Source organism: Lissotriton vulgaris, chromosome 1_1 (genome assembly GCF_964263255.1).
Source record: "Lissotriton vulgaris chromosome 1_1, aLisVul1.2, whole genome shotgun sequence".
NCBI lineage: Eukaryota > Metazoa > Chordata > Amphibia > Caudata > Salamandridae > Lissotriton > Lissotriton vulgaris.
This window is the reverse complement of record NC_141685.1, coordinates 379297319-379325004: the sequence shown is the minus strand read 5'-3', so window position 1 is coordinate 379325004 and position 27686 is coordinate 379297319. Positions and strand designations below refer to the sequence as shown.

Below are 27686 nucleotides of genomic sequence, written 5' to 3'. Positions count from 1 at the left end.
TACACAATTACATGAATCTCTCAGATTAATGTGTATACGCCGTCTGTGGGGTCACCACTGGTAGGATTATCGAACCCTCCCGGTAGGTAACAGTATTGCTTATGTTCTTTTCTGATGTGGGGGCCTCTTTCTCCTTCCGAGCTCCCTATTGTAACACCTGTAGTGGCTTCCGGCGTTCCACAATTATTTGTTCGACATCCGGACTGCCTCTCAATTGTTTTCCCTGATCCTGGTTGTTTTTTGTTGTTGTCGTTGTTTGCCTCTGGACTCCCTATTTCTTTGTGCGGCTTCACTGGAACCTTTGCCTTGTAGGTGTTGTTCTGCCCAGTCATATGCATCCTTTGGATCTGTGAAGAAGCTTGTGTGGCTTTCATGTATAATTGTGAGGCGAGCCGGGAATAAGAGGGAGTATTGAATTGCTTTTTGTCGTAGCATACGCTTGACCTCCAGGAACGAGACACGTTGTTGTTGTACCGCCCTGGAGTAGCCTGGGAATAGCATGACCTGCTTGTCCTCCTCCCTAACCGGTCCCTGTTGCCAGGCTGCCCTTGGCACTGCGTTCCTATCACGATAGTGTAGGAGTTTCAGCAGTAGTGGTCTGGTTGGGAACCCCGGAGGAGCCTGTGCGCCGGGACCCTGTGCGCCCTTTCCACTGAGAAGTAGGGGGTCATCCCGATGCCTGGGTAAATGATTTAAGCCAAGTCTCTATGTATTAGATTGGAGTCAAGGCCTTCCGTTCCCTCTGGCAGGTTCAGTACTCTAATGTTACTTCATCTTCAGCATCCCTCCAAGTCATCTGTTTTTTCTTCTATGATCTTGACTCTGGATTGGAGACCTCCGTGTTTCCTGCTGCAACTTGATTTGGGTTTCTGGAGTCTGGATGTTTTTTTTTCCATGTGTTACTTTTGTCTGCCAATTTACGGTGGTCGTCTCTGAGCAGGTTGAGATCTGTGGCCAGTGTTCCGAATCTGTCTTCCATGGCAACTTTGGAATGTTCTATGGCCGCTAGCACTCTATATAGCTTGTTTGACATTGATGCCGTTGTTGCATCTCCCTCCATCTGGGTACCCTTAGCCGTTGGGGAGGATTGTCTTGTGTGGGCCGGTGTTTGCGAGGTCCCGTTAGGGCGCTGTCTCCCCATGCTTGGGTTAGGTGAGGGAGAAACTGTGTTTTTTTGGCTGGCTTGTTTGCTTCTTGATGGTGGGTTGATTTCCTGGCTCCCTTGTTGGGCCACCTGCTTTTGTGCTGTGTTCGCTCTAGTGATTTCAGGTGCTCTGTTTCTTTTGAAACTGCCCTCTGTATTAGTTGGCCGATATGATTTGCCCTCGTCGAGGTTATGATTCTGATTGTTTGGTCTGTTGTCTTGTCTCCTGGAGTACCGTTCTGTGCAGCGTTATTGATGTTAAAATGGCAGTGTGCTGTAATCCCCCACCCCATGTAGTGCGTTTCTTTACTCCTTGTGCGTTGCTCACCGGTCTTCTCTATCCCAGTGGTTTGATATTGCTATTCTTTCCTCCCCCCCCTCTTGATTGACTCTCCCCTGTGCGGTTTCACCCCTAGGCCGTCGTTCCCTCACCTCTCGCGCCTCGAGGCCCGGCACAGATCACTCAGGTTTTTAATGGGGCAGGGAAACAGTAGGGTAAATGGCTCACCAGTGGTTTCCTGGTTACCGTCTGGGGCTGCTTGATTTGGGGTGACTTCCGCCCTAGTAAAGTTTCTTCTTCCCATTGGCTCCCGCTGGTACAGTCAATCGTGAGCGGCGACACCTCCGGATCCCGCCTAGGCAGCCCTCCACTCAGTTTGCGCCCGCCTGGTCACCCCAGCTGCCGACTCTACCTCGATGCTCACCTCGGGCTTCAGTGGTGCGGCCTTCTCCAGGGGCTGGCAGGAACCGTCCTATCTGGCTCCCCGCCACTGTTGCCACTTCTAGTGGTGTAAGACTGGCGCCACATTCGGCACTCTGGTTGTCGCCTTAGTGGGGCTGGTATTCAGGCCATGGTCGCCGCCATGTTAGATGCGGTCTCCCAGCACTTTTCCAGCTCATGGTGTCTATCCCGTTCCTCAATTCTGGATTTTCACTCCCAATTGGGGATGACACTGTGAATGACTCCATCCCTGGTTTACTTTGGGGGTCCATCGGCACCAATGATTGCCGACACTTGGGCCACTGCTCGGAGCCTCAAGCAGACGCGTCCGCTATCATGGCTCTCTTAGCCCTCATCCAATGCCTACATGACATCGGAATCCAAGGACACTCACTCCAGTGGATCTGCTCCTTCCTGAATGGAAAGACCCAGTCAGTCTGCCTTCCACCGAAAACCTCGAACGCCCACAACCTCATCTGATGAGTTCCGCAAGATTCCTCCCTGAGTCTGTCTGACCCACTTCAAGAACACATGATCCCTTAAGCCAGCTTCATCCACTCTCACAACATCAATGTCCTCTCATACACTGGCCACTACCAACTCATTTTCTCCCTCATGGACTAGATGCTCAGTATCTGGATCAATTTCAGTGCCTGCATGACTGAAATCATCCAATGGATGAAAACCAACTTTCTTAAGCTGAACAGCGACAAGACCGAAATTGTGACTTTGTGGAAGAGCACTTCACCCTGGGATTCTACCTAGTGGCAAAAAGAGCCAGGCCTAACCCCCACCACCAACAGCAAAAACCTCTGGATCATCATCAACATCAAACTAGGCATGACCACCAAAGCAGCGCCGCCTCATGCTTCCATTACCTGAAGATGCTGAGGAAGTTTTTCATATGGCTCAGTCGGCACCCAGAAAACCATTGGGCACATTCTGGTCACAAGCAAGCTGGACTACTGGTACACCCTGTATGCTGCCATCAAGAAAAAATACTCTGCAGAAGGCTGCAGACCATTCAGAACTCGGTGACCAGAATCACTCTGAACTTCCCCTGCTGCACTCGCATCACACCACACCTGAATGAGCTCCACTGGCTCCCCATACACAATTCAAACTCCTAACCCACACTTTCAAGGCACTACATAACACTCAGCAAACCTCAGTAATCGCTTCTGCTTTCACAAAGCTTCTAGACACCTTCGCTTGTCCGGCTTGCTACTTGCACACATCTCATGCATACAGAAAAACAGATTCGACAGTTGAGCCTTCTTCCACATTTCTCCTAAAGTGTGTAATGACTTGCCACTACACATAAGAGCTTCCTCATCACTTCTTGAACTTGGCAAAAACCTGAAGACCTGGCTTTTTGAGTGAACCCACTTGGCCCTAATGTGGCTAGGCTCGCACCTACTCACCTTCATGATACCCTCCTGGGTGATGGTGCGCTTCACAAATCTGCATAACAAAACTCAACATAAGATAACCGAATGATTGAGTGAGAATGAGTTGAGTGAATGTAAGTGAGCTTGAGTAGGTAAGAATGTGCTGTTTTGCTTGTTAGTCATATGTTGTCCCTGAAGGTAACTTCTTGGCTTGCAGATTACCACCAGTATGGCTGTCGCTGCCATACTGGTGGAAATGTTTCGACTTACGGGCTCCTGTGACAAAGTGCTGGCACTAGAGATAGTTCTTAGTATATGAGTAGACCGTCCTGGCATATGGGAGCGAGCTGCCATGGTAAACAGCTGACCCAGACATACTAAATGTAAATTTTTACACAAGTCACCCATTAATGGCAGAATTCGGGCACTGGCATAATACATGTCATTTTAAGCATATGAAATTACCCATGGTGCATGAGGGCATATATGACGAGAGAGCCCTTATTCTCCAATCGACATATATTGTGCCAGTGATTGGTCAAAATTGTTCTTTAAAATTCACTATCTGATAAAAAACATTTTTTCAAAATGTTCTTAGAACACTCCTGAATACTCCTAGAAGAACATGGATCCGTTCACTGGAAGTCAGGGCAATTATTACACTCCTGCACTTTCAGAGGTCACCAACTGGATAGCCACATGGTAAATTTAGATGAAGAGCCACCTTGCATGGGCAATTTAAATCCCTAAATGACATTGTACTCCACTGAATCTTCAGTTTGTTGTCCTTTTAAATAGTAGACATTTCTGCTAACACTAGAGCACTTAAGTAACTTCAGACATTCAATTACCCACTAAATTATTTCAAAAGCCCTTCTAAAATATGTGGTTTCTATCATTAGTGTAAAATAATTCAGATGCGTTACCGGACAGTCACATTTATAGAAATTGCAGTTTTAGTATCCGGATGCTATAAAGCTCCTCCAAACTGTCCATTAAAATTTTGAAACACTGTGGACATCAGATATCTTTAATGCTTATTTAACATATACAATGTCCTTTTGCTAGCTAGGGTAAGATTCTACCGGGGCATGTCTTTAAATATTATGGAAATAAATACATATTTGAAACTAAAAAACGAAAGTGGGGAATACTAATATTAAAATCGATTTATGCACTAGAAAGCAACCCACTCAGGCAAGAAATAATAAGTGGGGCCAGTATTACTTTTTTGTACACTTTGAAAACCTATGGTGAACAATCCACTTTGAACAGACTAAACGATTGCAACCAAAATAAGGATACAGTACAACAATAAAATAGGAAGACATAGAGTTGTTATGCATATTATTATTATTATTTTAGCAAATAACGCAACCCCACTTTGTTATTGCTATTTACATTTGAAATGTAAGTTAAAGAAAACGAATGGAAACAACTTGCATCACATGGAATCATATCAAATTGATTCCCAACCCAATTCCAACATTCACCCGCCAGTAAGAACTCTGGTTTAATGTATGAGGGTTCTGGCATGCTTATGAGCCAAGATAGTTCTAGATTAAAGAAGAGGGCAGTGTTATCAATGAAGCTTGATAAGTGCAATCCTTTGCGGTCAGTGGAGAGCTCTTTATTCTGTGAGCCCTATTGCTATGATCATTCTGGACCTCAGTCACAAAGCTTCCAGGATGAAACTGCGAAATGTACGCATGAGTCAGTGTGCCTACAATTTGAGTCCATTGCAGATTTTTATGGAATTCGGAAACAATTCCATGAGTACTCCTGTGAACCTGCAGTAGTTCCATATTTCCAGGAGTAAGGGCTTGTATAAACATTTACGCAAGCAGAAATCTACAGGTGTATATTGCTGAAATGCATTTGCATTTTGTAACCTGGAAAGTCCTTTCTCTGTACTGCTACCCTTCAAATTTGTGGTTGTCCCTCCCCGTTCCTACTGTTAAAATAGATTTACATCTGCCATTTTCAGAAGCAAATCTGTGAACGTTTTCAAGGTGGGAACTGCTTGCAAAATCATTGTGAATACCACTCGTGGCTTTTAGTTGTTCACTACCCTTTGCAGGTGGATTTGCTTTAGAAATCCTCGAATCCTTACCCTTTCACCAGAGTTGCTGTCACGGACATTAGTCAAAACTGATGGAACGTCCTTGTGACACTGTCACATTTACAGAGCAAAATCCCACCATTTCTGCTTGTGTGATATCCCCTTGAAAATAATGTTATTTGTTTATTTCACCTATTATAATTTTACTTGAAGCAAAAATAACTTCGTGAATAGGGCTCAACATGACATTGCCTAAAGGGGCGGTCAGCCTTGTCTCAAAATCAGCAGGACACTCGATACTCTGATTCATGCTGTGATTTCTTCACTTTAGGTACCAAGAGGCTACTTGATGTTATCAATGGGTACATTTTAAAATGACTGTGTGATTACCAGGAAGAGCGATTTATTACTTTTTTTTGTATGCGTCATTTTAGAGGTAATGTATAGAAAGTTCTCCCTTAAGGGAAGTCACATATAATATTGCTTGACCTACTGTTTCTTGATGGGTGTTCTTCCTGCATGCACCATTTTCTTGATTTTACAGAGTGTTTTTGTTGTGTTGGCTTTGCACCTAGTTGGGCCTATTTGTCGATTTCAATCCTGAAGAAATGATGCAGAGCATGGATGACGATGATGTGGATGATGCGGACCTTGAAGCAGAGCTTGCTGCCCTTACAGGAAAGAAAACTACTGCAGCCAAACCTAAGCCTAAGGGCAAATGTGAGCATTTTCTCTTTTTCATTTGCAGCCCTCTATATTCAGTTGTAATGTGCTGAGGGAGCTTAATTAGTGTTTTCTAAGTCTAGGTTTGTAAGGGCTGTTTTATGTCGTTATTTGTATTTTTGTCCTTCCTTCTCTTTTTCCACATCCCATCTTGGCCCTTCGTGCCTGGTGTAGTTAGCGGGAAGGAGTCCTTTGGGGTGGAAAAGCTAATGGGCAATACTTTATGACACTTAGTTTTTGTGTCTGTTGAGATGAGTGTTATCTTTGATGTTCATTATGTAGAGGTGCATTTTTTTGCTCCCCCATCACTAGAAAGTTATTTTCTTTAAAAGAAAATGAATGAAAAAAATACATTTCAAGCCTTTTTAATGCGTGCTGCTGGAAGGGATTGTTCACAGCATCACATGTTGCGTGACGGTAGCGTAACAGTTTATTGTGTGCTGGATTTGAAAATGTCCCTTATATACAAGTATTTCCAGTTTCTAAAGAAAATACAGTGGTTGGTGTACAAAATAACAAGAGTCAAAAATAGCAGTTCTATGTGCAGGTGCAAAGTAAAATCCATGATCTGTGACCAAGTGTAGGTGGTTTATGGTTTGGAAGAGAGAAGGTAGGGGACAAAAAAAAAAGATACCCCTGTGGTGTAATTGCTGTAGGAGAACAATAATATTCTAACAGCAAATGATCATGTAATAGTTAACAAAGGAACATTGGACCACGTTACGATCCATACGTTTTGCCAGTTCCTAATTGTGACTCGCAATTTGGAAGTCACAAAATGCGATGTAAAGCAGTGTGTTTGACACTGTTTGCGATTCCCAGTTGGTCGCAAATGGACCTGCCTCATCAATATTCATGAGGCAGGTCGCAAATTGTAACTCATTCGGTATGGACAAAAAAAGGGATGGTGTCCAACTGGGGTCAGCGGACCCCCATGTCTGTGATTTGCTTTTGAAATAAAGCAATTTTTTGGGGAAAGGCAGCGAGTGTTCCTTAAAGGAAAATGGGATGCATTTCAAAAACAAAAATGAAAAGTTTTCTTTTAATTTTTTAAGAGTAGGCAGTGGACCACTACCTTCTCGTAAAAATAATTTGTGCCCACATTCACAAAGGAGAATGGGTTATTGGGGACCCCTTCCCATTTACGAATGGGTTACCACCAACTTGAAGTTGTTGGTAAACTGCGAATGTATTGCCATTGCATTCTGGTTGCAAAACATTCATATATCCCCCTCTGACTTGCTATTTGGAAGGAACGCCCTTAACACGCCCCTTCCTAATACTGACTCGCAAATCCTATTTTATAATTTGGTAATAGGTTACCTACTCACAAAATAGGGTTAGTGCATTTCAAAAGGTTATTTAGGAGTCACAAATGGCCTGATTCTCTGTTTGCGACAGCTAAAACCTTTTGTACATGTGGCCCTTTGTCTCTCAAACAATAAGGCAAATATATGGGGCCACAAAGTCGGTAACAATTGAGTAAGGATCTGGCAGACACAGAAGAGTTAACAATTGCGTAAATAAAGTGATGGTAGCTAAATGAAATATTACAGTAGACAGGGAATGAGATGATTAGATAGACTGGCAGTTGTTACTTACTTCATGGTTTATATCCTTTAAAGTATGTCACCTGTATGCATGTGTAAATTAAAAATTGTTTGTAACATATGGTTGTTATGCCCTTTTGGTGGCTGACAGTGACTACATCATCTACAAATGTACAGTTGTTCACCAATGGGTTAAGGCCCAAATCAACTGTTTGTGGTTGAGGATGCAAAGTTAGTATCCACAGTTGAGACTATACCAAAAGACTAATATGGCTTTTGCCCTTACCTCCATTGTTTTTGTGTGAAAAATACAGAAACATTCTCTTTATTACACTTCCACACTTAAACTTTCAGATTGCGGAGTAATGGTTCACCCTTTACCCATTTCCCTTCAATAATTTGGACCGTACAAATAGCAGTTCTGTTAAATGTTGTATCTGAGATTCTGTTAACTGTTGCTTAAGTGTGAGGGCAGACTGGGGGAGGGGGGATCATATGATGTTAGTTTAACCACATCTGGAAAACTGTTTCAGTAGGCATTGTTTTTTTCTCATTGTGGCTTTTTGCCTTGAACTCTATATCCCTCATGTAGTCCCATATCCTTGCAGCTTCCTTATTTTGTTTCTTTCAGAGGACATGGTCAAACTAGGCCTTAGCCTTGTAGCTTTGTACTGCATTTGTGTAACATATGTAGTGTATTTGACACTGACAGTCATTCCCTTCCACGCAATTAGTGAAAAAAGGTTGAGTGTGAAATGAAACATAATTTCTACCAGATTGCAGGCTGTCATCATTCCGTCCAGCACCTGAACACATTTACAATTGTTATAATATGGTATGTTTGTAAAAATTATTAGGCATTTCTGTACCTGCTCTGCCCATCATCGATAGTGGCTTCTTTTCAAAATGTAATTCTTTCTTCTTACACCTCCCGAGAAGAGCCCAAGCATTGCGAGTGTTGAATTCTTCATGTATTTTGATATTCTTTCCTTAAAATGTGATCCCCAGTGGAGATCATGACAGTTGCACATCACCCATGTCTTCTTTTTCTATACCCAATAGTAGATATGTCCGATATTGTCCCATTATTCTTTATCACAGCAGGTTGCCTAATCTTCTTGCTAATATCCAAGATTGTTACTATGGCTTCCTTCAAGTCTTCCTCAGTGAACTACAGGCAGCTCTTCTTCATGATTTGTATCTCACATTGCAGAGTCTTTGTCTTACTGATGTGCAGAGTGTTGCTATCCATGCAGCTGTGATTTTAGACAAAGAGCAACAATGTCAAGCACCCCAGTGATGGTGAAATAACTGCAAACTTCTCGTGCTAGTTTTTATATTAACTGAGAATTCGTGATAGTGCTTCATATTCTAACTGATTATTTTAACACCAGTCCCCATTTTGGCAATGGGCCACACATGTTCCTGTCACTTAGAGAGCGACATGCCTTTTGAGCATCTGCTAACACTCAAAATGAGTAAGTGGAAACTATCTTGCACCCATTCAAACACTGATGCAACCTGCTTAAGCTGTGTGACAAGATTAGAACATCTATCCCATTTCCCAGTATTTTCAGAAATCTTTTACAATTCAAAGTTTTATTGGTATGGTGGCTTTTCTGAGGGTCATTTGCCCTGGTTCTTTTTCGGTTTCTTCAGTACTGTATGGTAAGCGTGGATGTTTACTCAATCATTCCTTTTCACCTTTAACTTATCTTACATTATATTAAAATTCGAATTTTATATTCTTTCCAAACATTAGGAACACACTTTGCCCTCACTCCTATGGGTTCATCTGCTTCACTTACAATCATCAGTATTGTCACGTTTGTTTTGCTGAACTCCCGCCCCAAACCCTTGGACCGTCGAGTCATTGCCTGAAAACAAGTATGCTTTAGATACTCGGTTGCAAATAACCTAAACTGTACAGTATGCAGTTTACGTTCTTGAGTGATAGTTTATTTTTTGAAGTAAATGGCATTACTACTGGTCTCATCTGTGGACATTTGAGTGGTATGAAGGCAGGTTTATTAAGTTTCACATTTCCCTCCCAACACAGATTTCAGATTATGAGATCTCTTGACAATTCTATTTTTCTTCATGTTTACTTTTTGTCGTTTTAATTTTGTCTTATGTGTTTTCTTCATACTGCAGAATCTCAACATGTCTGCTCAACGTTTCCATTTATCTTCAAACTTGCATTTTGCATCCCCTTTCAGATGTTCATAATTTCACCAATGCTTTTCCTATAGGTTTTGCTGATCTGTTACATATACTCTACTAACCAATTAGATACCAAAGGTACAAGAAGTGCGCTTTGCTTTGTTTGCATCCATGACATTGCTGATACATTCTCTTTCTTCATACTATCACAACGTGTACTGTAAACAGTAGCATTTACTCAGAATGTTATCAAAGAATATGTATCCTCCGTTCAGCTCCGCCAATAGAGCATTTGTTTTGTGTCTACATTCATTACCGTGTGGTATTTATAGTGCTGTACCCAGTCTCTTCCTTGGTACCCCTCATGGCCCGGTGATTCTTGTCTCAGTGACACACATACTCATATTCTCTGTCTCATTTTCATCTAAAACCATTGCAATGATGACCCCTGCAGAGACTTTTGTCCTGCAACTACTACATCAGGTTTTTACCTGCCACCTCGTATGTTCAGAGTAATGGGGAATGTTCTGAGAAGGTTATTGCAGCGTAGTCACTTTAAACAATGCCCATGGATGATCTAGGCACTACTTGATTAAAGTAATAGCAGTATTACTAACATGCATAAGCCTCCAAATGTCATTACTTTGAACTCCTAGTACATTTGATTTAGAAAGTTGTGGTCTTCAAGGACCTTCAGCTTTCTGTGAGGAAGCTATCCTACTGTTCAATTAAACAATAAAAAAAGTCTAACTGTGTAAACCTATGATTTGTGTTTTACATCATATTTTCGAAACGTTTTCGGAGAATGAAAATAGGCCCTTTTCTACTTGCTGTCCATACCTTTCATCTGTCTAACCTGCCTCTACGTAGTGCTTTAGCTCCCATTCCGATACAGATGCTACTGGACTACTCTGCATTTGGTATTTTGTCACTTTAGGATTCAGGCCATTTTCTTGATTAAGATTATGCACCCCTACCACTCTTAGTTTATGATACTACATATGATTCATAATCTACCTACCTAAGTGTATTTCTAAGATTTGTGCTTTCCCAGGTCTGTAGATTTGCATTATCTGATGATGCTTGAATGAGTTCTTGATACAATACATATTCCGGAAAGCACATAATTGACACATCACTAGTTTAGGTTCACTACAATTGTAGGCCTTACCTCTTTTCAGTTGGCCTTTTGTCTCAGAGTGATTTCTATTTTAACTAGTTCATGCATCTGTTTAGACGCTTTTGGTGTTTCTGCCAATACCCCCCTCTTCACCAGCCTTCCATTAATTCATGAGATTGTTTTTCAGGGGAACTGGATCACTTTACAGGGGTAATTATATTGTCTGCATACAAAAATAGTTTCATGCCAAATGACTGAATTAGAGAAGCCATTGGATTAAAGAGCATTTTGAAAAAATATCAGTCCCTGTGGAACATCACACTTTATTACAGAAGATCAAAAGGTGTAGTAAAGAAACTTTTAGGATTACAAGCTGTGGGGTAAAGGTTGAGGTATTTACCACACTCCCTTATTACCCCAGACCGAGGCGTGTACTTGGGAAGGCAAATAGCTCATTTTCCAAGGTTTTCTTTTGGAAATGAGGCACAGCATGCAGAAATGCTGTTTAACTCGGCAAATTCTTCTTGCTCTGTCTTTTTTCTGGTTCTCTATCATGCCAAATGTTTTGCCTTTTTCCCTAATAAATTTCAGCAGGTCCGACCTGCCAAAATCTGTCAGTGGGGTGGGGGGAGGCGAGACAGTGGGGGTGCTATGATTGCCACATAGCTTGGAATTCCCATGTGTGAAAAAGCTCCTATTTGTACAGAGATCAGCTATCACTCCCAGCTCACAACAGAAGCCTTACAGTACAATCTGAGAAATTCCTTCAGCCTCCTAAGTTCAAGACTTTGTAAGTCCTCAAGCTTGTTTAATATTTTAGTGTGGTCAACTGTGTTGCGTGCCTCACCAGTTCTAATAAAACCAGTGAAACCACTTTGCCAGTGTCCAAAATACAATAGAATTCATCCATAGCTGCTGGCATGGTACCCGAATATTATGGTCAAAATTTCTTCCGACAAAAGTATTGTGTTTGAAATATCTTGTACAAAAATAGCACTCCCTTGGCATTAATATAAAACCCATATCCAATGATTAGACAGTTATTTTTGTAAAATATATTTGAGGGTCTAGAAGTATTTTAGGTGATATTTCTGTTATCAATATTCTGCTAACACCACCATTTCTCTATTCTAATTTGGGTCAAAGCCCCGTTGAGATTAATGTATCATGTTCGCTGATTCCATGAATACGTGAGAACACACTATTTGTTTTTATAAGTTTAGTTTCTGTAGGTTTAGTTTTGGCTTTTCCAGCAAAAGAGTCACAATAATCCGTTTAGGTTGTGACTTTACAGAGAGGCACTTATCAAAGCATTGATCTCCTGGACGAATGTAGACATTGAACTCTTTTTGATAACCATTTTTTATTGATTTCCGACAAAAAACATGTTATACATTGAAAAGGAAACAAATAAAAAAGCCAAACTCAACACTGCCATTCCTGCCACAACCATAGGCCCTTCCTAACACATTCTAAGGAGGGATATATGAACAGGCCTATGTGGAAGCCTGTAGGCTATAGTATTCCGTCCATGTCCCCCATATACGCTCATATTTGCAAGGGCATCCTTGGCCAGCGTCAATAGGTTTTTCCAACGTGGCACACTAGTTGATTCCCCTCCTCTACTCAGTCAATGTTGGTTTTGGGCTTTGTCTATTTTTATGCCACTATCGTGGCCATTGCAAAGAGGCATCTTTCCTCCCAAGTGTTACCAAGGTCGTCCAGTATACTTAATAGCGCTTCCCTGGGTTTCAGTGTAAGTGTGTACCCTAAAACCTGTGAAAGGCACAAGGCTGTGTTCCCAGTATAGGGTGAACAGGGGACAGGACCATGTTGTAAAAAAGATTCTGCATCTCGGCAGGGGCATCGGAAACATGCCCGGAGTCTATCATTTCCCCACCTGCCATAGCTTCCAAGGAGGGTATGTATGTGCAGTGAAATTTGTGCATCTGTATCAGCCTGTGACGGGAGGATATTGCTATCTTGTGGCGAGCATGCGTGCTATATCCCAATCGACATTTTATAGGGAGCCAATCCAGGTCTCCCACTTACGTCTCAGGGGCACGAGCACATCAGGGGCATTGTTAATCAGTGTGCAATAAATTCTGGAGATTACCCCTTACCCAGCTTGACCATTAGTAGTTGAGCATCCAATAGGCTATGTTCCAGGAGGGAAGTCAGACGGTCCAAGTTACATGATGAGAGCATGTCTAATTTGTAGACATTTATGGAATTGTGTCTTGGTAATGTCAAATTGTGCCTGGAGATCCTGAAAATATTTAATGTGGCTTCCCTTCCAGACATACCCTTGGGTTGTGATATCAATAGTGTCCTCTGAAATCCATGCAGACTGGAGGTATGAGTGAGGTAGTGACCGTGCTACAATGGAGTCTGTTGTGTGAGCTTGTCGTGCCATCGGAGAAAGCGCATATCTGTCCTCTCAGTCTGAAACACTACCCGGTTTACCCCTGGGAGGGGTTTGGGGATCGGGTCCCCATACAGCAAGCCCATGACTTTATTCTTGTTTAACAAAGCAAATTCTGCTCGATAGGTAGGGTTATCCCACCCACCAGTCAGCCAAATATTAATCACGAGTAACTGTGTGGCCCAGTAATATAGTTAAAGGTCTGCCATAACTCCATCATATTCAGAAAGCCTGCACTTGGACCCGGGCATATGTTTTGGTTTGCCTAAACAAAGAAAGTCACGGACTGTGGAGGTGAGGTCTCCAAGCCACTGGTCAGGAATCAACAGCTGGAAATTTTGAAGTATATAAATATATTGCAGGAGGGCCATAATTTTGAAGAGGGTTACCCGGCCCAGTATTTTAAGAGGAAGAGTTGACCACCTTTGTAGATCCGCCTTCATCCAGGACAGGATGAGTGTCATGTTAAGGCTCTTCATGTAGAGGCTCCAGGTCAGCTCTGGAAGGAGAGCTATGTGAATGCCCAAATACTTGAAACTCAGTTGTTTCATGGGTATAGAGGATTGCTATTTTATGGTCTCTTTCTCGCCATGGATCAGGACCAATATGAACTTGGAGAAAGTGCATCCTGAGGCCCGAAGCCTCTTCATAGAGTGCTTGAAGACGAAGGTATCTCGGCCCAGTCAACTGGGGTTCACCCAGGTACAGGGGACATCATCAGCATAAAGTGCATTTCTAACCTCCAAGGATCCCCTTCAATGCCAACCTTGCATCTGGGCATCACATTGTGTCACCCGGGCAAGCGGTTCAATAGTGAGGGCGAACAAGAGGGGCAACAGTGGACACCCCTGCCTAGTCCCATTAACTATAGAGGAGTCAGAGGGCATTCCTTCTATTAACATCCGGGATGTTGATGACGGGCTGGGAGTACAGAAGATGAGTGTATATTCAAATCTATGACCCAAAGCCCACAGGGAGTGGTGTGGCACAGCAGCAGGGCGGCTGACTCTAGAGCGTGAGGCTCGTGGTTCGATCCCCTGGGGCGGTGGCAGCTCAGCACATGTGACTCTGTGGGATAGCTAGCTTAATCTCCCCCATGGCTCCCAGGTCCTTGATAACCTAAAGGGGTGATATGTTTGTGCATTACAAATAGGAAATTCTATTATTAATAATATTATTATATTGAGTAAGACTGCCCCATGAAACCCCAGTCCACCGTCGAATCTAAGGCTTTTTTTTCGAAGTCAAGAGGCAAGAGTGTGCAAGGCCATAATATATCGCGGGCTCGGGCTAGTGCCACCTGCAATCGACATAGTGCTGAGTTTTTCAGTTGGGTATGAACCCACATTGGTCAGGGTGTACCGGTGTAGAAATCACCTGGCCAAGCCTGGCTATAATGATCTTCGCAAATATCTTTATTTCTCTTTTCATAAGAGATATGGGCCTATATGAGATGCAGTTTGGTGAAGGTAGTCAGATTTGGCAATCATCACGATCAAAGCTACATCTAATTCCGGCAGAAAGTGGCACACTTGAGCTACCTACACATACATAGTGAGTAGATGCAGGGATAGAAGTTCCCGAATCTTACTATAATATTCCGGGAGGTATTCATCCAGCCCCTGGGTGTTTACCAGCTTAAACATAGTTATGGCAGCTCGTGTCCCTCCACGGTGATGGGTGCATCATCTTGGAAGTGTTACTTCTACAGAGAGGGGTTAACATTGCTCACGGGGGTAAAGTGGGCTGCATGGAGCACCCAGTAATAGTTGACGAACCCCGCCCTCTATCCCCTCCATGTCCGTGTGCAGGACCCCGGCCTGATCGAGGATTTCTGGAGTTGCTCTGATGGAGGCCCCTTTCTTGGCTAACCAGTAGAGCAGTTTACCTGATTTACTCTCATCTCGTAGACCCGTTGGCCAGAGGACCTCCAACACTGCCTAGCCTCCTCTAGGGAAGTTTGTCTAAGGGTAGAGGTAGCTATTTCTGGTGTCTAAGGGTCTCCGAGAGGTTGAGTACCAGCCGTCGTTCTAGCTTGAGTGTATGGTGCTCCAGGTCAAACGTGATCCCATTTGTCTTTGAGTTGCCTACCTTTTAGCCACTCCCGGCTGCCCAAATTGTGCTTGTGGATGCAGCGGACTCAGCATAGCTGCAAAGTAGGCCTGTATTACTGTGTCTAGAATTGTTGTGCATTTCTCATCCTGGAGAAAGTCACCACACAGGGTCCCTTTGGAGTTCAATCGGGGAGTGATCTGTTACGTCCCTGGGGAGGATGTCTACCTGGGAAAACTGTAGCATATCAGTTGCTGATAGCACGAAAAAATATATACTTGAGAGTGTCTTATAAGCCGCAGACGTGTGTATAATTTCTACCCCGGGGTGCCTCCAGACATCACACAAACCCAGGTCCATCCACCGCTGTAGTTGACTCTCCTACGTATCACAATGTGATGTCAGGGCACCAGTAGTATGCATTCCTGGATGCAATGTAGCATTAAAGTCCCCGTCTATGACAGTGGTGCCCACTGGAAAGCCCGAGATCACTTCTATGAGCGCTGCATATGATTGGGTGGACATATGAGGGGGAGCATAGATACTCAGGGTATTAGATGGGCGCCCCTCAAGTGTGGCCTCCAGCGCCATATATTGGTCAGTGTTTGTACGAGCTATCTGGAGAGGTAAGAATTTGTGTAAAAGAAGAGCGACGTGAAGTCTGTATATTAAACCTTATTGCAGTCAAATCTCTTCAGGAAAATGGCCTTTAACCCAGAAGGTGTGTTTCATGCAACATGATGGAGGGGTGAAGGTGCTAGGCGTATCAGAAAACTACTGTTCGCTTAATGCGGTCTGGGAGCCGTCCCATTCCAGGTCCTTTGTAGGGTTAAATGTATTGTACGTCATGGGGTCCCTGTCTAGGAGTGCTATCTACAGTGTGGGGGAAAAGTAGAGAGCCTCTGGAGACAAGTCGTCTTATACTATCAAGGGAAGAGCAGCCTGTGAGTGGCATACAGTCATTAAGCAAACAACTCAAAAGCAAAAGGAAGAAAAGAAAAAACAAAGGGAAACAAAGGAAGAATCCCAACCACTAAACCCCCCCACACAATTCCCCACCCCATACTTCTCTCCTCAAAGTATCTGTCACCCGTAAACCCCGCAACTCTAACATTAAACCATAGAAACTCAAACAGTCTAGGTGTTTGAGGCATCACAAATGGTGGCTTTCCTGATTCAGATGAATCTATGTGGGGTGCACCAGCGCTGCTCAGCTAGGCATGCTCTGAGTGGCCCTACTGGGTCGACGGCAGTCGTTCCCCAGATACATTCTGTGCTCTAACCCTCCAGTTATCGCCTGACCATTCCCAAGTGGACCCAGGTCTGCAACCTCTTTGGAGTCAAGCTAGCCTAGCTGATATGGGGTGGCACCCCGAAACCGGTCCCAGGATGCTTGTTTCCGGTCCAGGGAAGCCTAGCTTGGCAGTTCGGTCTGGACTGTTCCCACGAGGCACAGGGCCAAGACTGATTTGCAAATAGCTGGGTCTGAACTGGGATGGCAAAGTGAGCTAAAGAATTATGATGGATTCAGCCCAGATCTGTGACTGGGGGTGAGTGTTTGAGAGCTCTGTCCATCATCTCCTTGCGTTTGCTTTGCGGCCTCTTTGTGCCTGCAGATCTCCATGTTATAGGAGTCTGGGGAGATCACAGAGCGTCCACGTGGCCTGTGGGATCTATTGCTCTCTCTAAGATTTAGGTCATGTTGAGTCCCTTAATTTTAGAAGCGGTCCAGGGCCAGTTTAGTGTTGCGTTGGGTGCTTTCTCTGCTGCCCACTCCGCCTCTGGGATGGTGAAGAAACGGGACCGCCTGTCATGATCACCCGGAGTTTGCTGTAAATAAATGCATATATTTCAGGTTAAGGGCCCTGAGCTTCTGCTTCACCTCATCGAAGGACCGCTGTTGCCACTGAGTTTCACTAAGTCCTGAACTTGAGAAGTTTGTGAACCACCCTTGCGGGCCTCTCGTAAACTAGCATCCCTATCACAGTACTTGACAAATGTGGTGATCAGTGGGCGCTGGGGTGCCCCGACAGTGGGCGCTGGGCCAGGGATCTATGCGCCCTTTGTATAATAAACCATGGAGATAAGTAGTCCTTGGGTAGCCAGTCTCTCAGGAGGTCTGCTGGATCTGATGATTCCTACCCCTCTGGGAATCCCACAAAGTATAAGTTATTGCACAGTGATCTATTCTCCGCATCTTCAGCCCTATTCCCGAGTGTGGTGTTGAGGGACAGGAGTTTGACCATGTTTACCTTGAGGGAGGTCACATTGTCTTCCACAGTGGAGACCCTCTCCTCCCGCTTCGGTGTTCCTGATGGTCATGTTTTGTAAATCCTGCCGTAGAAGTATGAGATCAACCTTGACTTCCCCCTATCCTGGTTTCAACTGCCTTACGGGAGGCTTGAATGGCCTGCAGTATGTTGGTGAGGTTTGTGGGCATCAGCGTGTTCATTTGGGCGGGGGCCATTCCCTGTGGACTCGTGGTATCACCAGGAGGGATGGTGAATCTTTTATCCTTCCCCATGGCGTGGTGTGTGACAGCCCTCGGTCTGGGCTCTAGTCCTCTGGTAGTAAGATCTGAGTAGTGTGGCAGAGGCACTGTAGTGCGGCAGCGGCACTGTCGTCCAGTCTGCTTATCCTCTACCAAGCGACATGGCACGAGCAGCCGGGGGTCCTTCCAGGATGTGTTTATAAGGTCCCGAAGCACATGAATGAGGGAAGCACTTTTCAGGGGAAGATCCCATAGTGCCACTCTCCCACCCGAATACAGGTTTGCTTCAAAGGGGAGCCGTTTTTCTTTCCTCTCCCCAGGGGTGAACAACCCACTGTCATGTCGACCCGCTTCAGAGGGATCCAGCCAACTGGCGCAGGAACAAGGCAATGGCTGATACTTTCTAGGTTTCTTTGGACTATGTGTGCGTGGACGGCAGCTTGTTGGCGGTCCCTTTGCATCTGATGATAACCACTAGTAATGATTGCTTGAGTTTCGATCAGCTGGGATGCCCTGAGCTTCTCTGATTATGTGTCCTTTACTTGACGGAGGCCACACTATCTTGGCGACTGCGTTGGGGAGAGTGGGAGAGTGGGAGAGAGGGGGAAGGGAGTTGTCGGCCCAGACAAATGTAGTTTTTGACTGGTACACTGTGAAGCTTTGGGCACTGTGCTAATAGATTTCTAGTTAATTTTATCTTTACAATGTTAATGTCTGATGTATCTTCTGTGTTTATCTTGCTAATTATGGGCTCAATGTAACACAATGCTGTATGATTTATGTGGCTACCGGCCATGTTTACAGTTGTGAAAACAAATAAACTACATTTCTCCACAAGGATCTGGCTAAGAGAGTTAGCAGCGGGCATATGAGGCCAGTCCTTGAGGTAGCAATAAGACTCTAGGCTGCCTGCTCTGCCACGGAGAACACAGGGTCATCCAGCACTACAAGTCAAGCACTTTCATCAGGTAGCTCTCTACAGTAAGGGCAGTCACTATATCTGCACGCCAGCAAATCTGGCTCGAGACTGTCAACCCTGCCACCATCTACCGGGCAGGAGGACGCAGGCTTCCGGGCGGGTAGACCCCCACACCTGTGGCCAACGGCCTCAGTTACCACTTTCACCTCCAGTCCACGAGGCAGGTGGGTCCTGAGCGGATAAAAGGCCTCTTCACGGCATGTGGACCGCATGTAGCCCTCTCTCAACACACGGAAGGGGCTGGGCCGTCCTCCTCCTCCACCTATCTTGATCAGTTCGTAGCAGAAGTAGCCAATCTCAGCCCCGCTCCGGAGCGGCTTACAGTCGTAGGCACAGGATCCAATGTTGCTCATAAGCTGAACCCGACCTGCAACCCGCCGACTCTCCATATGGTACCTCACAAAGCTCCAACAGCTCCAACTGGTCTTTAGGAGCACAGCAAGTTTTTCTCTGCTGCCAGGCTGCATACTGTGACATGGATGACAATGGATACTAGGGATGGCCGGCAGGACACTCCAATTGTGTCCGCCATCTTGCACGGGCAAGCCACACCCCCGACATTGGACTTTTTTTCTCCAGATCTTTGCTACTGTAACATCCAGTGGCACAGTTTTTGGAGACTTAGTTCTAGCTTACCACAAGTAGATTAAAATAGAGGACAAAAGCTTCTCAGATTCTTCTCCAAGTCCAATGAAAATGAAAGAGATGTTGGTAAAGAAAGTTGGTTCTTTATCATAGCTTCAGAAATATCTCTGATATTTTTTATGTGTAGCTAAGATTTTGCACAAGGCAGAGATGCTGGAGAGATTGCAGGGCTTAATTTTTCCTTTATTATTGCATAATTAAAAAATGTTTTCCTTGAGAGCATTTAAATAATTGCAAATCCTGTTCACAATGAATGCAAGTTTAGTTAAATTATATATATTTTTTGTATTTCAGTGATTTTCGTGACCATTTAAGTTTGTCTTCTGGTTAGTAGTGTTTACTCTATTCAGGTTTCAGGGAATGTAGTTACCTTTTTACAGCTTTACGGTCAGGGAGCACTATTTATTTGTTTAAACATGGTTTTTAAACATTTCTCAATTAACAACTATAGACATGAGGTTGGATAGTTGTTTTAGTTGCCAATCTGGTCCTGCCATTAATAGTTTCTGATTGGTTTGTCAGTGTTTCCTTAGATTCACAGTACATATTTAATATCTTTTTTCCATTTACTGTTGTTTGACTTCATTAAAACCAGTTTTCATGTTGATGGTGAATAGTTTATGTAAAACTGCTTCATACTTTATATAGCCAGTCCTCTGGCTACAGTATACTTAATATTGTCATTATTGGTACTGGGGAAGCTCCCTTGTTGGCTTCTGATAGGTAACCCACCCATTGTGTGGTTAGCGAGGTAACGTTTAGATTATTTGAGAACAGCTTAGCGCTAATGACCCGTAGTAAAGCCTCTGTTCGCTCCATCTCCATGTTTTCTGCCAGTCCCACACTTGTTTCTCAAACAATTTTACAAACCTTTCCAATTCATTCTTTTATGAGATCAGCTTTTGTTGTTCATGTGATTCCTTGGCCTGAGTCCCCCCAAACTTTACTTAATCATTGAGGAGATTTAAAATTCTCCACCCAATTTGCAAACATTCATAGCAAATATGAATAATAATTTGTCTACCTTTCCTGGCATATGTGCGTTTTTCCTGACCCAATGTGTGGGGAGTTCTGCATTTGTACTTGACACTGCCACCTACGCAACTTAGGCAGTCCCCACTTTGTGAATTGCTGACAAGTCATCCATTCATGCATGCATTTGTATATGCATATATCGGGCTTACAGTGATCACGTTTTGGGACTAGGGTGCTAGCTGTGGCTTTAGATTAGAGATTCAGTTGGTTTCCTCTGGATAATTTATGTTTTAGCATCTTCATACAATACATCAAGACTGTACATCAGTTTATTTACCTGGTCATTCAGCAGTTTATTTGTTTATTCTATGACAATATGTGATTTCCCCATATTGTCTCCAGCAAATTTCAATGCATGTGTATACCTTTTAACGATGCTGGCTGGCCTTAACCATATCTATCTTGAATGCTTGGTGTACGTTTTACATTTTGTTTCTTAATCAGGGTTTTGTATGTTTTGTGGACATACATACGCAATGGGCTTCTCTTTTGTGATATACTTATGTTAATCACTTTGTTTCTGCAAGTGGAAAGCTCATTTTTGAAATGTGCATGAGTGGCTGTTCAACCAGTGCCAAGTCCTCATGTCTGTTGTATCCTCCTTGATGTACAGTAATCAATAATCCCTTTTCACTGTTTGTAATTCTGTAGTAATTTGTCACGCTATTTTCCCTCTACTCATGGCCTGAGAGCCTTTTTATTATTTTCGTACTGTGTTTCGTATGTGTAGCTCTTTTCTTTGCCCATTCTTGTTTGGCATCTGCCCCCCGTGCTGCTGTAGATTTTCAGTTTATACAGCCACCAACAACGTATTCACCTTGACCTACGAGCCTGCAGTTTTTCATCTTTGCCAGTGTGCTTAGTCCTTCCAGCTGTCACACGTGTTGTGGCAGTCCAAAAACTCTCCTACTTTTCCTAGATCTCGACTGGCAGTTGTTCTTCTTAACTATTGCATCCAGACATCTAAAAAGGGCAGGGGCTATCTTTTCTGGATTTGATACTCTTCTAGATTCACAGATGGCTAGGGACAGAGGAAGAATCCATGGCTAGAGCTCCCACGCTAGGCTCATCCCACAAACACAGGCTTCATACTCTATCTTCTGCAGGCAATGTTAGGGAGCTCTAATGCAGGGTATCCTGTATTCCTAAAGTGTTATTGCTCCAGAAATAGTGTGTTGTTTTCTGGATCTGTTGGCCTTTAGCACTTGCTACAGATGTCTGATTTTTGTCAAGATTCAATGAATTTTGCGGTAGAGCTAATTTTGGTGTATTTTATTTTATTGTGATTTCTCAGATGTCACATGCTTCTCAGATGCCACACAGGTAGAGGGGTGGTAGGAGAGTAAACAAGGGGACAAAAAAGCTCAACAGTACCTATCTATATAGCTGACTGTAAGGAATAATAAGTAAAGTGCGCAAAGCGCGTTACAGTACCCTCTTCTTTCCAGACCGTGACGAATGCCAGTCTCCGAAAACCAGTGGACGTCCAAAAATAGGGTGTAAATAATATTAGAAAAAGAAAAGGGGTCTCTGAGCGGACTACAACTACCACAATTCCCTAGGATCAGCCAAACACTAGCTCTACCCTGATCCGGCCGGCCGACGGAACCTAAAGTCTGGCCGGCGGGCGGAACTGGGAGTAGCAGGTTGGAGTCTCGGGGATAATGTAGAAGAAGATAGCCGACACCAGGATAAAGCACAGGGAACTCCGAGTCCGCCAAGGAAACACTAACGGAGGCGAAATGGGAGGTTCGGCGAGGCTCTCAGCCGAGAGCTAAAAACCCCTCGAAAATCGGAAGTACCTGGAAGGCGCAAACAGCGGAGCCTCGGGGAAAATGTAGAAGAAGATAGCCAACACCAGGATAGAGGACAGGGAACTCCGAGTACGCCGAGGAAACAATAACGGAGGCGAAATGGGAGGTTTGGCAATGCTCTCAGCCGAGAGCTAAAAAACCCTCGAAAATTGGAAGTACCTGGAAGGCACAAACAGAGGAGCCAGAGCCTCGTAACTCCGACGGAATAGGGCACCAGCTACTAGAAACGGGTGACAACAAGCTGGAATGAGAAATTTCCTAGTTACCACAAAGGAAAGTTTCAATTCTATTAAGGAGGCGGAGGCGAGGATTTTGCTAGTCCTTTCTCCATTTTATTGGACAGCAAGTTAGTAGTAAGAAAAAAACAATACACCATGGACTACCCAAACCAACATGGCAGCGGTAGTCCTGGTAACATAACAACCAATCAGAGTCCAACAGTTAGCATATAGGGAGTCCCAGCTGTTAGTCCTTCCTCTTTCTTGGGTGCTGCCGCAGGAAAGAAGTCATCCATCCACTAGTCCGCTTTTTGATCGGAGCCTAGGGAAGAGAAAAAATAATAATAATATCTTGTCCAGAACAATGTCGAACAATTCAAGAACATTGCAATGGAGTAAAAAGAACGAATTGCAAAGAGAAATTAAACATCATTGCACAGTTTATCAATGAGAACATTAATACATAGGAAAAAAGATACTTCCCTTAGACGAAGTAAAATCATCATAGTCCAGCCTCGGGAGGGAAGGCTCGATAAAGCCTGGGTGGGAAAATCCTCGCCTCCGCCTCCTTAATAGAATTGAAACTTTCCTTTGTGGTAACTAGGAAATTTCTCATTCTATGTCAGGAAGCGGAGGCGAGGATTTTGCTTGTTCAAAGCTTACTCACCACCAACGATGCAGCCTCATGGATTGGCTTAAAGTAGAACTTTTTGAAAGTCGAATCCGAGGACCAATCCGCTGCATTCATGATATCTTCCAGGCGTCCACCTACCTGTATAGCCTTGGAAGCCATTGCACCTCTAGTGGAATGAGCCCCAAAGTCAGTGATGTTAATTCCAGCTTCTGACATAACCCACCTGACCCATCTGGCAATGGTGGGAGAGGAAACTGCCTTGAAAGGTTTCTTAACCGCAATAAGCAATTGTCTCTCGCCCGGAGGGCGGAGCTCAAGAGTAACATCTTCATATGTCTTAAGGCAACGAACAACACAGAGCTTTGGCGAATCTGGGAAAGCCGGGTAAGTTACTGACCTGGTATTACATTTAGTTCTTCTTGAAACAGTAAACGTAACCCCTTCTGGGGTAAAAACCCTGGCTGATATATCCAGTGCACGAACATCTGAAGCACGCTTACATGAAATTAGGCAGAGGAGAATCGCTAATTTGGCCGAAAGTTCCTTGCGGGAAAGGTACTGATTATCCTGCCAGGACTTTAGAAAATTCAAGACCACATTAACATCCCATAATCCTGTATAACGGGGTTCTGGGGGGCGCGAAAGGCGAATACCTTTAAGGAGTTTACAAACCCAAGGGTGCTCACCAACCGGAGAGCCATCAACAAGGGCATGCCCAGCAGATATGGCCAACCTGAAAGAGTTAATGGTGCTGTACGCCAATTTCTTTTTGAAAAGATCAGCGAGGAAGTTAATCACGTCAGTGACAGAGGAGCCCATGGGATCCAGGTGTTTTCCCACACACCAACGAACCCATCTGTTCCATGCTGATCTATAACGTTTAGTGGTGTTAGGGGCCCAGGCTCCTCGAATGAGGAGCTCAGCGTCTCTCGAAAGCGAGTCACAAGACCAACGTCCCCTGAAATCCTCCATGCCATGAGACGTAGATGGCCCTGGAGAACCAGCGGATGCGGGTGACCCAAGGGATCCGTCAGAATGTGGTCGAACGACGGTAGTCGAAGAGGTTTGTCCCAGGACAGCTCCAAAAGAGAAGGGAACCAGCATTGAGCTCTCCAGATTGGCGTGATCAGAATCAGAGAAGCTCTCTGTCTGCGGACCTGAGCCGCCACCCTTTGAATGAAAAGGAAGGGGGGAAAAGCATAAGCTGGAAACTGGGACCAGTCCTGTAGGAAGGCATCCACTGCTTCCGCCCCCGGATCCGGTTTCCAGCTGTAGAAGCGGGGCAGGTGGGCGTTCCACCTGGACGCAAATAAGTCCATCACTGGAAGACCCCAAAGGTCCGAAATTCTCTGGAATACTGAAGGATCCAGCCTCCAGTCGCTGGCATCCCGAAAATTCCTGGATTGCCAATCCGCTACTGTGTTCAGATCGCCTGGGAGATACTCCGCCGTGACAGAGATCTGGCGAAGAAGGCAATAGTTCCAGAAGTCTTTCGCAAGATCCGCTAGGACCTTGGAATGCGTGCCTCCCAACCGATTGATGTACCTGACAGCAGTCGTGTTGTCCATCCGAAGAAGAACACAACACGAAACTCTGGTCGAGGTGAAGGAGCGGATTGCGAACGAGCCCGCAAGGAGCTCCAAGCAATTGATGTGGAGGTGAAGTTCCCCCTACGTCCACCTGCCGCCCACCGAGAGGGAGCCGCAACGGGTGCCCCAACCCTGGCGACTGGCATCTGACTCGATCACAAGATCCGGACGGGAACCGAAAATCGCCTTCCCGTTCCAAGCATCCATGTGATCTAACCACCAAAGAAGTTCCGATCGGGCTTCCAGATTTAAGAAAATCAGTTCCGAGTAAGTGAGGCCCTTGCGGAGATGAAACGCCTTCAGTCTCTGAAGAGCCCTGTAATGAAGAGGGCCTGGAAAAATGGCCTGGATCGACGAAGACAGTAAGCCCACAATCCTGGCCAATTGGCGGAGGGATATTCGATCCCGCCGGAGAACCTTGCGAATCTCCTTCTTGATCTTGGAGATCTTTTCGGAAGGAAGATGAAGAGTCGCATCCGTAGTTATGATCAGAAAGCCAAGGAAAGTCATTTCCTGACGAGGAAAGAGATCCGACTTCTGGGCATTGATGATGAAGCCCAGAGACTGAAGAAGGGTTATTGTAACTTGAAGATGGTGAAGAAGGAGGTCCTTGGACTGACACATTTAAAGAATGTCGTCCAGGTAAACAATTAGACAAATCCCCAGGGTACGGAGATGCTCTACCACCGGGCGCAGGAGTTTGGTAAAGCACCAAGGTGCTGAGGAAAGACCAAAGGGAAGCGTACGAAATTCGTAAACCTGATTCTTCCACAGAAACTGGAGGAATCGACAGTGAGGAGGAAAGATTGGAACCGAAAGATAAGCATCTTTCAGATCCAAGCGAACCAACCAATCGTTCTGTAACAGAAGGTCTCTCAAAAGATGGATGCCCTCCATCTTGAAGTGTCTGTAAATTAACCACTCGTTGAAGGAGCGGAGGTTGATTACCGGTCTGAACCCTTTGCCCTTCTTTTCCACCAGGAAGATGTTGCTGAGGAAACCGTTTGGGTGAAGCACCGAGGGGATGATGGCGCCTTTTTGTAACATCGCCCGAACCTCTAAATCTACAAGTTCTTGTTCTGTGACAGAAAAAACTAGAGGACGAGGACGAGAAGGTTGAACGGGGGAACCGTAAAATTCGATGTGAAACCCCTGAACAGTCTCTAGAACCCAAGGATCTGAAGTTATTGACGCCCAGGCCTGGGGAAACAACGCTAACCTTCCCCCCATTTGAACCAGAGAGATGATACGAAATCTTACCATTAAATCCTCCGGAGTTGGACTGGAATCCACCACGTCCTCTGCCTTGGCCTCTGCCTCCTCTGGAAGGGAAAAAGGTACCCTGTCGTCCATCATTCCAGCCGTTATTTCTTTTGTATTGGCCTCTATTGGGGCCTTGCTGGACCTGACGGCCGGAAGAGCGACCCCTGCCTCTGCCGGCCCGCCAAAAACCTTTTTGGGAAAAAATCTTTTCATAGAAGCCTGAGCCTTGTCCAGAGCAGAAAAGGTTGCCACAAACTTCCCCAACTCCTTCACAAAGGGGTCTCCAAACAAAGCACCCTGCGCAATAGGGCCCGCCTCAGAAGACGACAACTCTCCTAGTTTTGGATCAATCTTAAGAAGCAAGGATCGTCGCCGTTCCGCCGAAAGCGCGCAATTGGCATTGCCAAGAAGGCACATTGCCCGTTGCGACCAACCAGCAACGTCATCAACCGACATCGGTAAACCCGACTCCTTAGAACGTTGGGCCACTTCAATTATTTTAGTGAGAGGGCCCACAACATCCAAGAGCTTATCCTGACAGGCTTTCCATGACCTATCTATACCCTTTTTAGGGTCCTTGATATATTTGGCGAAGAAGGTACACAACTTGGGATCAATCTCAGGGGTGCATGCCACTCTAAAGGGAAGGGAAGGGCGTGGGCACTCAGAACGCAGGCGAAGGCGAACATCCTGAGGTAAAGGCTGTCGAAGCTTAGCTGCGACATAATCAGCTGTAGACTGCTCAGGAAACCACTCGGATGACCTAGGTCTTACAATAGTAGATGGGTCAAACATATTAGGAGGCACAAGATCACACTCCGTAAGACTAGGAGCACTGGGCTTTGGGCGCCAAGACCTGCTCACATCAGAAAAATCCTCTGAGGAAGCGTCCTCATCCTCATCTACGTACTCGTCCTCCTCATCATCTCCCTCAATGGGGAACCCTTCCTCCGGGTCAAGGTCCTGGGTGACAAAACCACCAGTCTCTCCGGTGAGTCGTCCCCCCGGTAGGGTGCGCTTCTAAGCGTGCGCGCACTCTTACGAAAGACTTCAGATAATTTACTGAAGCCCTCCAGGTGCCCCGCGTCACGCTTTCTGGCCATACGTGGTAGAGCACATGGAACACCACTGGGCCCTGCCCCACTGTCCCCAAAAACACCTGTATCATTCTTAAAAACATGGGCTGACAGTCTATTTACACTGTCCTGCAGAGGTGCCAGAGCTTGAGCTATCGCAGAAGAGAGAAGCCTGTCTACCTCTGCAAGAGGGTGCAAAGGGGTCAGTTGTGGCTGATCATTAGGAGCCACCACCTCAACAGTAGAAGGACCGGACTGCATTTTAGCAGAAAAACTGGTACCCATACACAAACACCCCAACTACATATAAGGGGAAACCCTTCACACAGGTACCACACAGGCTAACACAAGTGAAAAGCCTGAAACACAAAAGTTCTGACTGAGATTAAATTGAAATTTATAAAATTCCAGTCGGAAAATACTTCTTGCCGTCGAAAACGGCGTCAGTGTGAGGGAAGAGGCCAAAAAAAACCGAAAGAAGCGCAGTGCCTCAGCGCGTTTCTACACAAGCGCGAAGAGCGCTGAGGAGAACAGCTGATCGGCGTCAGAAGCCGACACCAAGATCGCGCACGCGCAAAGAAGAAACGCTCG

The 27686-nt window shown here is 45.0% G+C and overlaps 1 protein-coding gene across 1 annotated transcript in view; it reads left to right on the top strand.

Moving 5' to 3' along the window:
- CC2D1B (coiled-coil and C2 domain containing 1B) overlaps positions 1-27686 on the top strand; it is a 555234-nt gene that overhangs the window by 22753 nt on the left and 504795 nt on the right. Inside the window, exon 3 of the mRNA XM_086925080.1 lies at positions 5894-6038. Within this exon, the coding sequence (XP_086781206.1) occupies positions 5894-6038 (145 nt within the window). The remainder of the gene's footprint in view (positions 1-5893; positions 6039-27686) is intronic.